The 15191-nt window shown below is 43.3% G+C and overlaps 1 protein-coding gene across 1 annotated transcript in view; it reads right to left on the reverse strand.

Annotated features, from left to right (window-relative positions):
- RMND5A (required for meiotic nuclear division 5 homolog A) overlaps positions 1-15191 on the reverse strand; it is a 43038-nt gene that overhangs the window by 24959 nt on the left and 2888 nt on the right. The window contains exon 2 of the mRNA XM_019553305.1: positions 7931-8073. Within this exon, the coding sequence (XP_019408850.1) occupies positions 7931-8073 (143 nt within the window). The remainder of the gene's footprint in view (positions 1-7930; positions 8074-15191) is intronic.

The following is a 15191-nucleotide window of genomic DNA, read 5'->3' on the forward strand; positions in this document are numbered from 1 at the left end:
CCCGCCCCATGGCCGGCGCCCTGCGCTGCAGGCGCTCACAGCCCATGCTGTCCGGAACAGGCACAGGTAGTACCAGGCAGGCTGCAAGTGACTGCAGTGCGGGGCGGGTGAGGGGCTTGTCGTGTCCCCGCCCTGCACTCAGCACCAGCTTGTAACCCGGCCCCACTGCCAGGCTGACAGTGGGGAGGGTTACAAGCTGGTGCTGAGTGCAGGGAAAAATGGCCCCTCGCCTGCCCCATGGCCAACGTCCCACGCTGCAGCCACCTGCAGTCTGCATGAGGCTGCCTGTGCCTGCTCCAGACAGCCCTGTGTGGGCTGCGAGTGCCTGCAGCATGGGGTGCCAGACATGGGGCAGGCGAGGGGCCACTTTTCCCCATGCTCAGCACCAGCTTCTTCCCTGCTGGCGAGCAGGGGGTCAGGGCTGTGCGCTGCACTGTGTGAGAGCAGGTGGGGAGCCAGTGGAAGCACAGGGCCCACACCAGTTTCCTGGGACCAGTGCCGGTGGGGCCCAGAGCAGGGTGGTAGGAGCGCAGGGTCCCAGCCGGCAGGGGCTCTATGGAGCCAGGGCAGCTCCCCACTCCCTGCTGGTGCAGCCCAGCCCAGCTCCACAGACCCCTGCCAGAATGTGCCCTGCTATGGGCCACAACAGCGCTGGCCCTGGGACATTGGTCCCAAGACACTGGGACGTTGTTCCCAAGACAGTGACCAGGGGGGTGGGGCACCTGTCAAGGGGCGAGGCTACCCATGCCGCCGTCCACCCAAAATAATTGCCCGCCCCTGAGCTATTGGCTTGAGAAAATGGGGGTGCATACCCCCAAATGGGGCAGAAATGCTAGACATATCAATACTGGGCTGTGGGGAAATGTATTTTCATTGAGATCATGCTTCTTCTTACCCTTATTCCTAAAATTCCTCAGATGCTGCCACCAGAGGAGTGAGCTTTTGCTATATCCTTCTGTTATATGGAGGGAAAGATCTGCATGGAGCACCTGCTGTGGAATTTAGATAGCTTCCTGGGCCTTTTGGGTCCACTTGGAAAACAAAGGAAGATAAAACAGTGCTCAGGGATATATCCATCTCCTAAACAAAAAAGAACTTAAACCGTGTGCATCATTTAGCAACAGAGCAAAGAAGGGGGAGAGGGGCCCTGGGCCTATTAACCAATAACAGGAATAATTACACTAACAACTAACAGGACAGATTTATTGTTGAAAAGCAGGTGGACACTGCAAGAATCCTGCATCGCCACTCCAGGCAACAGCAAGGAACAGGGAGGAAGGTGCGCCCATGCTGCTCCTTACGCGTTCATTTTCAGGGGAAGAAGTGGGAAATGGAGAAAGCAATACCAAGAAAATCCAGCATATGAAGGACTCGGGCAGGCCAAAGGAATCTCAAGCCTACATTAATCAACGTGAAAGCCATGCACACAACCTGCAATGAAAAACTTTTAAGCTTCTGACCATAGCTGGTCTGAACTAAAAGTACTGGCATAGTCATTCATATACTATACTATCATTTCATTCGCATAATCACTCCTATACTAGTAACAATACATACATCCCTATTCACTTGCCTGCTACCTATTTTGCTTACTAATTAAGGCAGAATTTCCTTTTGATACAATATGAGTTCATAAACCTTATGAAACTTTTATAATTATATATCTGGCTATTTTTGTCAGGTCAGAGCCAAAAGCCACCACTGGTATCAGACTAAATAACTTTGTAGCTTCAAGTCAGGTGCTAAAACCTGACAAGTTCCACGATGTTAGTGCCCTTATACCAATTCTCTACTTCCCTCAGCTGCTCTTTGAGGAATCGATTCTTCAGTTCCCACCCCAGCCCCTCTTTAAAGAGGTCTCAGCTATTTCAAGTAATCCAGTGATTTCTCTAGTTCTTTTGTGCCTCGGTTTTCATGATGCAGTATTAGATCTCACATGCTTCTCGGAAGCAGCTGCACATATCACAATGAGCAGGAAGAAAATATTGCCCCATGCAAAAATAAAATATTGCTCTAATTTTGTTTGCTTGGTTTACAGCACTGAAGTATCACAGTCTAACAGCTAGAAAAAGGAAGAAATTCTTAGTGCTGCTATCCATATGAGTGGACTTCCTCCAGCTTCAAGTCAGTATAATTTCTGACAGCATGTGATGTTTTATAAGCCTCTAAAAGACAGCACACCTTTATCTCACTCTTCTCAGTGTTTGAGAAATATTAGTCCATGCCAGCCATGTTTGACATCCTAACTGGGATAACAGTTGTACATTTGGGACAACTCAACAGAAAATTCTTACATGAGTCAAAACGAGAGACCAAGAGCTAAAGAGGTAGAAGATACTGTGCTAGAAGCAATATTTCTTCAGTCTGCTTGCAACGCTCCTACCAATGCAGCCCAGGATGCCATGAGCGTTCTTCGCAACAAGGGCACACTGTTGGCTCATATTCAACTTCATGTCCACACTAACCCCCCGGTCCTTTTCTGCAGAGCTGCTGCCCACACAGTCAGCTCCAGCCTGTACCACCGGTGCATGGGATTGTTCCATCCTAAGTGCAGGACTTTGCACTTGTCATATTTCTTTTGGTCCAGTCTTCCAATCTGTCAAGGTCTCTCTGAATCCTAACACATCTGCTACTCCCCCCAGCTTGGTGTCATCTGCAAACTTGCTGATGGTGCAATACATCCCATCTTCCAGGTCATTGATGAAAATATTGAAAACCGACCCCAGGACTGACCCCTGGGGCACTCCACTTGATACCAGTTGCAACCTAGATATCGAACCCTTAATTACTACCGTTTGAGCCCGATGATCCAGCCAGTTTTCTACCCACCTTACAGTCTATTCATCCAAACCATACTTCCCTAGCTTGCTTCTACAACTGTTGCGGAAGACTGTATCAAAAGCCTTGCTAAAGTTAAGTTATATCAGGTCCACTGCTCTCACTGCATCCAGAGAACCAGTCATCTTATCATAAAAACCAATCAGGACGGTCATTTCCATATATCCAACATTCTGTTAAAATCTTGTTTTCCCAAATCTTAAATTTTGGGTGAAATTTGACCCGACTGCACACCCTTAAAGAGTAAAAATAAGGAAAAAATGAATAGATACATTTACTCCACCTCACTTCCCTAATTACTTTCTCCACCAACTACAAGAGACAGATTTCATTGGGATGTGAGCATCTATTTATTCTTAAGCGTTGCTAGCACAATCAGCTTCAAACTGGAATCAAACCACTCCAAATGTTTTACACAAAACAGGCGGAAGTCATGAACCAGTCACATGAAGGACAACTTGCTTGACGGTAACCACAAAAGAGAACAGATTTAATTATTATTATAGGCATATTTAGCTATAGATGTTCATTTCAAAGGGAGAAAAACCCTTCAGGATGAAAGGTAAATATAGGATGGGGAATCTAGTAGAGCTGCTATAAGGACAAAGGGTTTGGTTACTTGGATAACACGACAACCAATAGACAGAACTCTGCAGACCCCAGACTTCTTGACATTTCAAAATGGTTGCAACATCTCCTACCAAATGTGAAGTCAATCTCTTTTAAAATAATGCATCTCTGATCTCATTACCTCCTTGAAGAACCTGGCAGGCAACCTACCTAGTCATTCTATTTATTTCCATTAGCAATGAGTTGAGTCAACAGAAGATGGGCCAAAGGAAATAGCACGCCAAGACCCCTCCCTTTTATTCCACAGGAAGTGAAACATCTAAACTGAAATGTGCCATGAACTAATGGTGCAAACTCCATGAAGTTCAAAGCTTCCTGAGCAGGAAATGCTGGTTAATTATACATTTGAATAACAGCTGCCACACGTGTAAAACAAACTTTCCAATACAGGAAAGATCATTTAAAAGTGGCAGCTAACAAAGTCATCTGAGTTATAATTGTCCAGTTGATCACTATGACTTAACAACCATCTGATGATGAATGCAGTTACCATGGTTCATTATTCTATCTATGGAGTGAGAGAAAAATGGGGGAGGGTATTGGAGGGATGGTTTTTCACATTGTAAAAACAAAAACCACCTCTTGCGAATTGAAGTAAAAGGGCTGATGTCTCAGTGTTTTAATGAACCTCTTAAAGCGGCAGTGACCTGCTGGCTAGACTGCCGTGAGGGATCAAATTACCAGGTCAATTACATCTAATTACCTGTACTTAAATTTTAAACCCAATAAATTATTGGGCAGAGGGGCTTCCTCCCACTGACATCGGTCTATCGAAGGATGCACTGAATTTCATGGGACTGAAGGAAGATGATACCTACCATTACCAGCCCTTTGCCCCAGTCACTAAAACCTAAACCTTGATTATAGCTTCATAGTTTCTAGGGTCGGAAGGGACCAGAGTAGATCATCTAGTCTGACCCCCTGCCATGGCAGGAAATAATACTGGGGTCAAACGACCCCAGCAAGATGTTCATCCAACCTCCTCTTAAAAACCCCCAGGGTAGGAGCCAGCACCACTTCTCTTGGAAGTTGGTTCCAGACCCTAGCTGCCCTGACAGTGAAGTAGCGCCTCCTGATATCTAGCCTAAACCTGCCCTCTGCCAGCTTGTGACCGTTATTCCTGGTCACTCCTGGCAGTGCACGGGGGAACAGTGACTCCCCCAATGCCTGCTGATCCCCTCTGACTAGTTTATAACAGGCCACTAGATCCCCCCTCAGCCTTCTCTTGTGGAGGCTGAACAGGTTCAGGTCCCGTAGCCTCTCCTCATAGGGCCTGCCCTGCTGCCCCTGATCATGTGAGTGGCCCTCCTCTGGACCCTTTCCATGTTGTCCACGTCCCTCTTGAAGTGCGGCGCCCAGAACTGGACGCAGCACTCCAGCTGCAGCCTGACCAGTGCCGCATAGAGGGGGAGGATCACCTCTTTGGACCTGCTTGAGATGCATCTGTGAATTAGAGAAGACAATTTGAGAATTAAGAGAATTTAGAGGATTAGTGAGCAAGTTGTGCCCAGGCTATTAAATACCTTATTAACACAAGACTTTAGTAATTATTCTGCCATCATGTCTACTGGATACACAGAAGATGACCTATTAGCATCTTTTCACTTCTGGTCCATTAATCTCACAGGCACCAGATTTTATAAAGAGTTTTATTTCCAGGATCTATTTAATTTGTGTTGGACAAACTTGTTTTTTTGAAGAGGCAAAAGAGCCACTGAAAAGCTATACACATGAATAACTGAAATAGTTATTTAGAGACAAAGAGCCAAGTTCAATTTTATCAAATACTGAAGCAGCATTTCTTAAAGTTGATTTTTTTTGTGACTCCCAATAATTTTTCAAACAATATTTGGATCAATCTCAATGATGCTATCTTTTACTGTCATCATGCCCCATCACAATAATTTTTTTTAAAGCCTAATCAAGTTCAGGTGGGTTCATCTGAGGTACATTTGTTAAAAACAAGAAAGGACTGCAGTTCAAGCTTAAGACAAGATTACACAGATTTATATGAGGTTCCAAGAGAGTAATAAGGATGGAATTGCTTTTCCTTTAGTTAGCTACCATTAGAGAGATGTACTGCTGAGCTTTGAGCATCACACTGATGCCTGGATTACAGATATTGGTATAATGCCAAAAATTAATTTTTTTTAGAGTCTGGTAACCACACAGAACCGGGGGGGCGGGGATCACAATAGTTACAAATATGTTCTATCCAACATTGCTGTGTTTTACATATGTAATTAATATTAGATTGTGCACGTTGCTGCTACTGAATTAAACTAAAATGGATTGCATGTCTCATTTAAACACAATCACTAATGATAAAGGATGAATCACTCAGTAGGGCTAGGGTGGTTCTATATGAGCAAAGAAGCATGTTCATTTTGTATTATATATGCCACCTCCATCACTTTCAAACTGCATTTAAAAAATCTGCCAGTATGTGTCATCTTCAAGCCTGACGCTGAAGGAATTTTCTTTGCTTGTAGATGTTCTTGAATACAGAGCTATTTCATGTGAGAGGAAAGGATCCTTCACAATATTGAATCATGGGAGAAAAGCAAGTTGAAGTTTTACGTACAAAATCAACCGCCGAGAGTGAGAACTACAGCACTTCTTAAAGGGACACTGAAGTTTACCTATAGCAGAGGTGCTCGATCTCTGGCCCCCAGAGCAATGGCATCCAGCCCACAGGACTCGCCATGGTCAGGAAATATAGCTCTGCGGGAGCACTGGCAACACTGTCACCCTTCCCCAACTCCAAATCCTACCCCCACCCCGGCAAGGCTAGGTCAGAGCTGGGCCACACACCCTCCCCATCCACTATTGGGGTTGGGCCAAACCACTGTTCCTCCTTTCCCTCTCCCCAGGTCACGCCCCCGCGTATCTCTGCCCAGGGTTGGGGCCAGGCCACACCCCTGTCCCATCTCTCCATCCCACCCCTGCCAATGCTGAGCTGGGGCCAGGCTATGACCCTGTCCTGTTTCCCCCACCCCCACAAACTCAGGTCAGGGACAGGCTATGCCACCTTCGCCCTTCAGGGCCAGGATGGAGCTACGCCATGCCCCCTTCCCTGCTCCCCCCACAGAACCGGGTCAGGGCCAAGACAAGCACCCTTCCCCTGTGCAGCAGGATGGGGCTCCACCACACCCAGCCTGGGTGCCAGGTTAAGCCCATCAGCCAGATCGGGCTCACTGGCAAAAAAGGTTGGGTGCCACGATCTACAGTGACTTACTTGGCTCCAAGTTACCTTTGAAATTGAGGCCTGAACCCCTCTGCTGGACAGACAGGGTAATTTGATGTGTAAGAAAGAATAAACACTAATCCAACAACATGAAAAAAAAAAAAAAAGACAATTTGTGGCAGAACTTTAACCTTCCCAGACACTCCATCAATGACCTCAGAGTAGCTTTTCTTAGATGACAAAAATTTGAAAATTAGCTTGAACAGCAAATCATGGGATGAGAAATCATCCACAGACTGGATTGTGTTAAGTATTGTCTAAATATAAATATGGACTACGGATTCTTATCCAATTACCTGGATTACCTTTTATAAACCTTATGTCCCTCAATGGGTTAATTGCTCTGTTTTTCTTTCTCCTACCCATCTTGCTTCTTTCTGCCATTTCCCCTCCTTTTTCCTCCCTCATTCCCTATCCTTTGTATTCTAATCACTGCTTTCTATTAAGCAGCTCTGCTTCCTGCAGTCCTTTCACACCATCTGATGAAGCAGGCATTCTGCTTACAAAAGCTTACGCTCTACTTCTCTAATTTAGTTAGTTTAAAGGTGCAAATCTCCCCTGCTTTATTTTTGTATCACGTCACGTTAAAAAAAACAAACATTATATGGTATTTTCTTTGCATTTATTAAGACCAATGCTCAGCACCTCTCAAAAGCAGCGTATCTTCTATTCCCTTTTGAGTGAAGTTACTCAGCAACTTGCAAGATCAAACCCAAAATGAATAAAGTAAAAGGAAGCTAAGAAAAAAAACCTGTGAATGCTTTTTGTGTGAAAAGTGTTTCAGATTAACAGATCTCCAAAAACAGCATGTAACTGTCTAAATGCCTGGTGCAAGTGATTAGATGGAGAAGATGCAATGTATCCAAAGATAGTACATGTTTAAGAAGGCTGTTAATAGATCGCTATGTTAGTATACTACAGATGCCAAGGCTCCATTAATACTCTATCATGCTAACAGGCTTGTTCTTTTTGGAACATGCTAATAAAATGCCGGAAAAAGGGATGGGATTCTTATGGAAAGGCTAGAATTTCAAAAGACAAGTTCATGCACCAGGGTAAAATCTTGGTCTCAAAATTTCTCATTCATTTCAGTGGAGTTAGGATTTCACCCAAATTATGGTTGATTCCAACTTTTGTAATGGTGACTGTACATTGTAGGCTACAGTGAACAACAGATCGGACAAGCTTCAGCAGAATAACTCGCGATATAAATACCTTGTCAATGGCTTTCCCAACTCTGGAAACACTGCTGTGAATGTCTTTATGATCCGAGGCCAATTTTTGAACTGTGTCTTTTATTCTTTTACAGCACTGTGTCATAACAAGTGAAATCGTCCCTGACAAGTCTCCATCTTGGTCTAGACAGAAGAGAGGAAAATGAATTAATAACTATGTTATAAACAAAATGATAATGTGAAATCCCACAAATGCGACAATGTATTAATAGGGGGAATTGAAACAGAAAGAATGAAAAGATATGAAATACAGGAAGTCAAAAGGAAGGCTACAAAACACAGGCAAAGCACTGCCAATTTAAAAAAAAAATTAAAGCCTTTTGGGACATCCACTAAAATCTTATTAAGAAACTAATCTTGCTACTCCAGGTACAAATTCACATGAATAGAATATAGCAGGTTTAGTTTGTTTTGGGGTTTTTTTGCTGCTGAAATCATGTTAATGATAAAGTATGCCACCATTATGCCTTATCAGATCTTAAGAAACTAAAAAATAACCATAAACTAAAAAATAAAAAACAAATTATTTAAAAATAAATAATCTTCTGTTGCAGAATGCTACAGAAGATCATATCTTGATGGCCTATCATTTGTATTGTCCTCAGAAGATATATTCATGTATTATATTACTGCATATGCATGAACACACAGAGGCACACACAAAGATCAGTTTAAATCCCCAGTACCTGGAGCCCTATGTAGCCATTTTATACCAGTCCAAAGAGAACGAGAAGCACCACCTTATGATCAGAAAGCTTTTTAGTCAAAACAAAGTGCATAACACGATATCAGATCTCCCTACTCCCAGTCCTCTGTTTAAATAATTAAGTCATCAAGTTTCACACCCGCATCCACGGAGCATTGGAGTTCCAGACTAGTTGCCACAGGTATGTTATACGATTACCACGGGTATGCTCGAAGAATAAGATCAGGATCAAAAGATTTGCAAATCCCTAAACTGTACCACGCTACAAGGCCAGTGACACCCACTATACTTCAGTTTCGTTAATCTAAATTCAGGAACACTTTATCCTCCAAGCATGTTTCATATAAGAGGGTTTCTCTCATCATTTATTCCTCCCTGTTCATGAGATGGATGAAATGCTGCAATCTAGTTCAAATGCCTAACTCGTATAACAATGCATCTATGTGTGTACCTGAGGGCTACTTTAAATGAGCAACTTATCCCCCACCCAGGGGAAATAATTGTGAGACAGAATCACGGAAGAGTTAAACCATTTAAATAAGCCCACCCCTAAACTTACTCTGTATTTCCTTCTCAGACTATCCTTTAATGTACTGTTAGTTCAATCAGTGTCACAAGCCAATTTCCCTTCCAGTAGTTCAGGCCATGCAAAACATAACAAAGCGATTGTCACAGACTCACAAGTGTGTGAAGAAGAGAAACACAAAACAGGACTCCTGTGCTGCACTGCCCTTACTAATAGCATCTTGCATTCTCTTAAAAAAAAAAAAAAAAAAAAGAGTGAGCACTACAAGAGAAATCAAAGAAGTGTCCCAGTGAAAGGGTTCAGCTCTGATCAAGAGTGGGTAAAACTTACAGCTCCTTATTTCAAATACCTGCTCAACTCTATTTTATTTTACTAACAAAAAACAACTGTTATTGCCCTTAGCACTTCCCAACCTATAAAGCTCAGAAACAGCAAGCCTTCCCATTCTACTGGAAGCCTGTCCCACGAGCTCCGCCTATATACATATACATGACATATTTATTTTACAAATGCGCATCCATGTTTAAAGAGGTGTGTCTATTTTAATCATATTAAAATATTAGATGGGCATCTATACATCTCACGAGAAAATACATTTGCACCGAAGAAGGCATCACCTCACTGAACGTCTGTGGCCATTTACAGATGTGTTCCAGGAGGCATGTGTGTAGGGGGAAAGGTGGGGAGTGCTTTAATTAAAGCACCTGGAGCCAATGTTCCCTCTAAGGTGTAGCAGTCTGTGACTGCCATATCGGTCCCACCTCCCCCTTTTGGTGCAGTGTGAGACACTTATCAAAGGTAGGCTCCTCACTCCTCACCTGGAGCAGGCAGTGGGGGCTAGGGTCTGGAGGCTGGTGCGGGCCCCGCCAGCTCCAGGGAACTGCTCCACTCCCCTGCATCACCCCGGGGAGCAAGGAGGTATGTGGTATCAGGGCTGGGGAGTGAAGCACTTCCACGGAGCCCGCGGGGCAGTTCCCTGGAGCCGGTGGAGCCTGCACCATCCCCCAGTCCTAATCCCTGCCTTGCCTCACCTCGGGAAGGAGCCACTGCCTGCCCCAAGTGAAGCTCCGCCAGCTCCGGAGAAGTGCTCCACTCCCTGGCCCTGATGCCATGCGCCTCCTCACACCGAGGTGATGCGGGGGAGCGGAGCAGTTCCCCAGAGCCAGCAGAGCTCACGCCAAGCCCCAGCCCCCACCTCAGAGCTTACCTTCTGCTCCTCTCCCAGTGCGTGGTCTTGAAAAGTTGGTGCGCAGCCAGACTTTTAGTTGTGCATGGCCACACATGCGCGCACCGTAGAGGGAACCTTGCCCAGAGCATCATGTGTATCAATGTCCCTGCACTGAAAAATGGTGGTGGGGGCACTTTAACTAAAGCTCGTTTGATGAGTTTTAAAGCACCCCTGCTGCCATTTTTCAGTATGAGGTCACTGACATACATGATGCTGGGATCTGCTGGAGTGCGGTTATTACCATACTCCAACAGATTCAATGAATCAAGTCTGCTCCAACATGCTGTAACCACAGTGCGTTGGAGCAGTCTCACTGCATGTGAATAGGTAGGTGAGTGTGGTGGCAAAGCCTAGTTCTTGAGTGACTACTCCTTCTCCACTTCTCACATCTGAAGTTCATATTTAACAGTCCTGAATGTGGCGTGGGGTTCTTCTGGAGGTTTTTTCTTTCTTCTGCATGTTGGACTCTTCTTTCCTTGAAAGCCTTCACTCCACACTTAGACTGTTTGCAAGCCCTCACTTAACAACAATCTCCAAATCATAGAAAATGAGGGTAGGAAAGGATCTCAGGTCATCTAGTCCAAGCAGGACCAGCCCCAACTAGATCATCCCAGCCATCTTATCCCAGTGTTCACTGCCTTCATGTCTCTTGCAAAACATCTCTGAAACAGAGATAAAGATGCCCACATAGTCTTCTTCCCGTAAAGACCTCTCCACACAAGAGATCCTTGGATATAAAGCCATCATCCATTCTCTGCATAGAGCAAGCCATGGAAGTCGATGCTGACTGAGAAGAGAATGGATGATCAGAACGCTGGCACCTTCCCAAGCTTCAGCACAGGCAAGTTAGTCCTGTCAGGAAATTCCTAGAACGCAGCGACAGCAACCGAAGTGAAAGACGTTGAGGTGCTTTTCTTGAATACAGCATCTGATCCAGGGTCTGCTGCCATGCAAAGAACTGCTGTTGACGCAAATATGATATACTTTCACCCTGGTCTGGACAGTCGGTTTACTGTTCCACACTTGTTTGCTCATGATACCTGATGGTTTGCCAATACAGGTATTCAGTTCAGTCTCAAGCGACAGGTTTTTGGTAACAATGGAGCCAAGGTACATATATTTACTTACAACATCCAACCGATGTTCACCTATTGTGACTGCTGGTAGTAAATCAATGTTTTGGCCCATAACATTGGTCTTCCTGACATTGATTGCAAAATCAAACTCTTGGCAGGTAGGAGTGAAGCAACTGATAAGGCTTTGAAGGTTTCTCTCTACGTGGACTATTGGTGCAGTGTCATCAGCAAACAGCAGCTCATGAATCAAAACAGTAGGTATAATAATATAATACTAAATAATTACATAAAATCATAGGAAAATAGACCTGGAAGGGATCTCAGGAGTTTATCTAGTCCAATCCGCTGATCAAGGCAGGAGCATCCCTATCTCAACAAGCCCAGGCAAGTGCTTGTCTCTTACAAACTTCCAATGAGAGATTTCCTAGAGATTTTGGGATCTCCATTTCAGTGCTTCACTACCCCAAGATCAGAAAGTTCCTCTTAACACTAATTCAGCATCACTCAGACCTGAGCAACTCAGAAGCCATACGAGCAGTCAGCAATCAGTGAATTGTGGCAGACCAACTCTAATTTAAAAGAAAAAAACTACAGTATGTGCATTATCATTTGCATATATGTGCTATCTATGCTGCATTATTCACAAGTACAGGAAAGACAGACCCAATACACACGACAGGGAAAAATGAAACAGAAAACAAAACACTGCGCAACACATCTTCGATAACATTTTCTGAAAAAGTCAAAGGCACTAAGTTGAAGAATCGCATGGGGCTTGGGAGACACAGTCTGGGTATCACTACTATGACTTGATTTTAAAAGTTGTTACTGTAAAATAAGGAATGTTGGATTCTTCACTTTTCATAAGAGATGATTAAAACAGCCTGATTAAAATTACTTCAAAACCAGTCCTGCCTGCCCTATTGTGACTTTTGCCATGACAACCAACCACTCCTGAAGATCTGATATAAAAGGCAGAAAGAAATGTCAGACTAGATGCTCATAACAGTCTCTTCAGTCATTAATATTATGAATCCAGCATTTAAAACAGTGATTCTCAACCAGGGTGTCACAAGAGCTCTTTAAGGGTGCTCCAAAATTTTAGCAGTGTTAGGTGTGCAAACACCTACACGATTCACAAGATAAACCTTGAGATTTCAAATACGAATCCATAACGTCAAAAAACATTCTGTGTTCTTTGTTATAGAAGAATTGCTCTATTATTTTTCCATAGTAAAAAGATGAGTGAAAATTCAAGAGCTGGCATTTCCTAAGGGGCCATGAATCTAATGAGTTTGAGAACCACTGATTAAAAGATGACATCAGCTTGAAACTAGTCAACCTGAAAAAAAACTTGGGTATTTTCATGCATCTTGCCACAGGATTCTCTCCTCCAGCATTTGCAACAGTATCACAGTGTTTTCCCTCACTTAAAAAAAGGTCTCTCCTATGTTTTGTTAAAAAAAGAAAAGAAAAGAATGAAAGAAACAAAACAATATCCACCAACACCCACAAAGCAACTCAAATTTCTATCCAGAAAAAGATTATCAAAAGCAACAAGGAAAAAGGTTTTCCCTCTTTCAAATCTCTCCATTATCAACATCTTGGGCGTTACCTTAACAAATCAGTAGAAAAACTGTCAGACAGTGAGGATGGTGGCACCTTAAATAATTCAGTGTTTGTGAACTGCTGCAGTTTGACAGCTTTGCGCGGCAGCTCTTGTGTGTGATTATACAGTCAAGAGACTATGCATTGATGAACTTGCACCAGGGCAAAGTGTAGTTTAGTAAGCTTGGCTCTGACCTCAGACACTTGCCAGCCACACATTCATACTACATTCGATCTACCATAACCAGAGCAAAAGGTTAACAGTGAGGCGTGCTGAAATACATTCGAGAAGAAAGCTTTTCCCCTAAGAGGAAGGATGTTCCTCCCTCTCTCTGTTCTAACTATAGGACCATGTGTATAAGCGCTCAGAGCAGACTCTAAACATAAAACAGAAAAGGATTCAAGAAATTGGGAAGGAGCGGAGGTAATTCAGGCAGAGTTTTAATATAAGCTGTTTATAACCCTTCTACCACTCACTTCCTTCATCCCCGTTGCCTATTTAGGATCACCCTCTAGGAGAGCTTACACATACAACTACACTCATCTGAGTAAACCCATCATGTCCCATACGGTTACTCACATGAGTAAGCTTAGAAATGCAAATACTAGCTTTGCAGAGCAAGTCTGTGAATTGTAGCTTCCAAACAGACAGAGGTCTTGCTTACACTTCTGGAAATGGTCTAACAAGTTTGGAATACATAGACCTGATTTTCAAAGATCAACCCCATCCCCACCATGACTTCAGTGGAAGTTGCAGGTACTTGAGTCACTTTAAGAACCATATTCTATAAACTAGTAATTTCACAGATTTCATAGATATTAGGGCTGGAAGGGACCTCAGAAGATTGAGTCCAGCCCCCCACCCGGAGGGCAAGAAGTCAGCTGGGGTCATAGGACTCCAGCAAGATAAGCAACAAATTTACTAATACATTTCTAATACTAACAAGGCTTACATGCACCTTTTAAAAGTTATTTTTAACTAGTGGCAGTGAAAGAAGAACTCCTGCTGTCTCCAGAAAAAACAAAGGAACAACTTTCCCAGGCAATTTGAGGTCGCATAGTAAACACTGCCAACTTTATGCTGGAGCGTATACTGTTTGCATTGTGTTTGTGTTCTGTTGGGAAGCAGTTAGTGTTTGCTTTACAAGATAGATAAAGACAGGTGTTATAAAGTGGTGAAGGATGGGGGCAGTGGAGCTTTGAAAAACATACAATAAAAATTTGGAAACAGATATTGCACTGGAACCTCAACATTGCTGTTCTTAATAAAAAGTAACTGCATCACAAAAACTAAAAGTATAGCAATGTAAATGGATCTTGTCCTTAATATGTTATTATATTGCTGTAAACAGCAACTATTTTGATCATTCCCCTCGTTTTCAGCTCTTTAACCTCTCAGCCAACTTCCACTGTGGAATCATTGTCCTCTGCTGCTGTGCGCTCATCTGTACAAGCGCAGTTACATGGGGTAGGAGGAACAGGCCATGTGTGTAAGGGACAACACAGAGAGCATGCAAGGTTGCCTAAAGATGGGAAGTTGATCAAATACAAACATTGTCTTTCAAATGTCTACATTGCCGCATGCATTATGCTCACTTGCATACAAGGACTGAAATGATCATACAAACACAACAGTCATCATATATCCACTAACAATGCAAAGTGGGTGCCCAGAAGGAAGTGAACACAAAAAAAATCTTTCCTGATTATGGTCAGTGCATTAGGCATTGATTCTGCAAAGGGTTCTTGCCAGCACACTTCTACGGCTGTACACCAACTCATCCAGATCCTCTACATGCAAAACACTCATCTCAATTCAGAATCAAGCTCTTTGTTTGTAAGAGGCATATTTGATTGTCCTTCCAATACCAAGTGCTGGTCATTTAACCAAACTACTCCATATAGTCAAGCAGTTTATTTGAACTTTGGCTCCATAAAATAATGAATAAAAGGAATGGATTTAAGCTTCATTTCATACCTGCCTAAAAAAGTTGTAAAAACCCTCTGAGGAACTATTAAAACAGCATTTTCTCAAACAAACTCTCCAACATCTCATAACACTGGTGGAGGCTCCCATTGGGAATATATGAAGCACCA

Source organism: Crocodylus porosus, unplaced genomic scaffold (assembly GCF_001723895.1).
Source record: "Crocodylus porosus isolate Cpor-Errol unplaced genomic scaffold, CroPor_comp1, whole genome shotgun sequence".
In the NCBI taxonomy this organism is placed as follows: Eukaryota; Metazoa; Chordata; order Crocodylia; family Crocodylidae; genus Crocodylus; species Crocodylus porosus.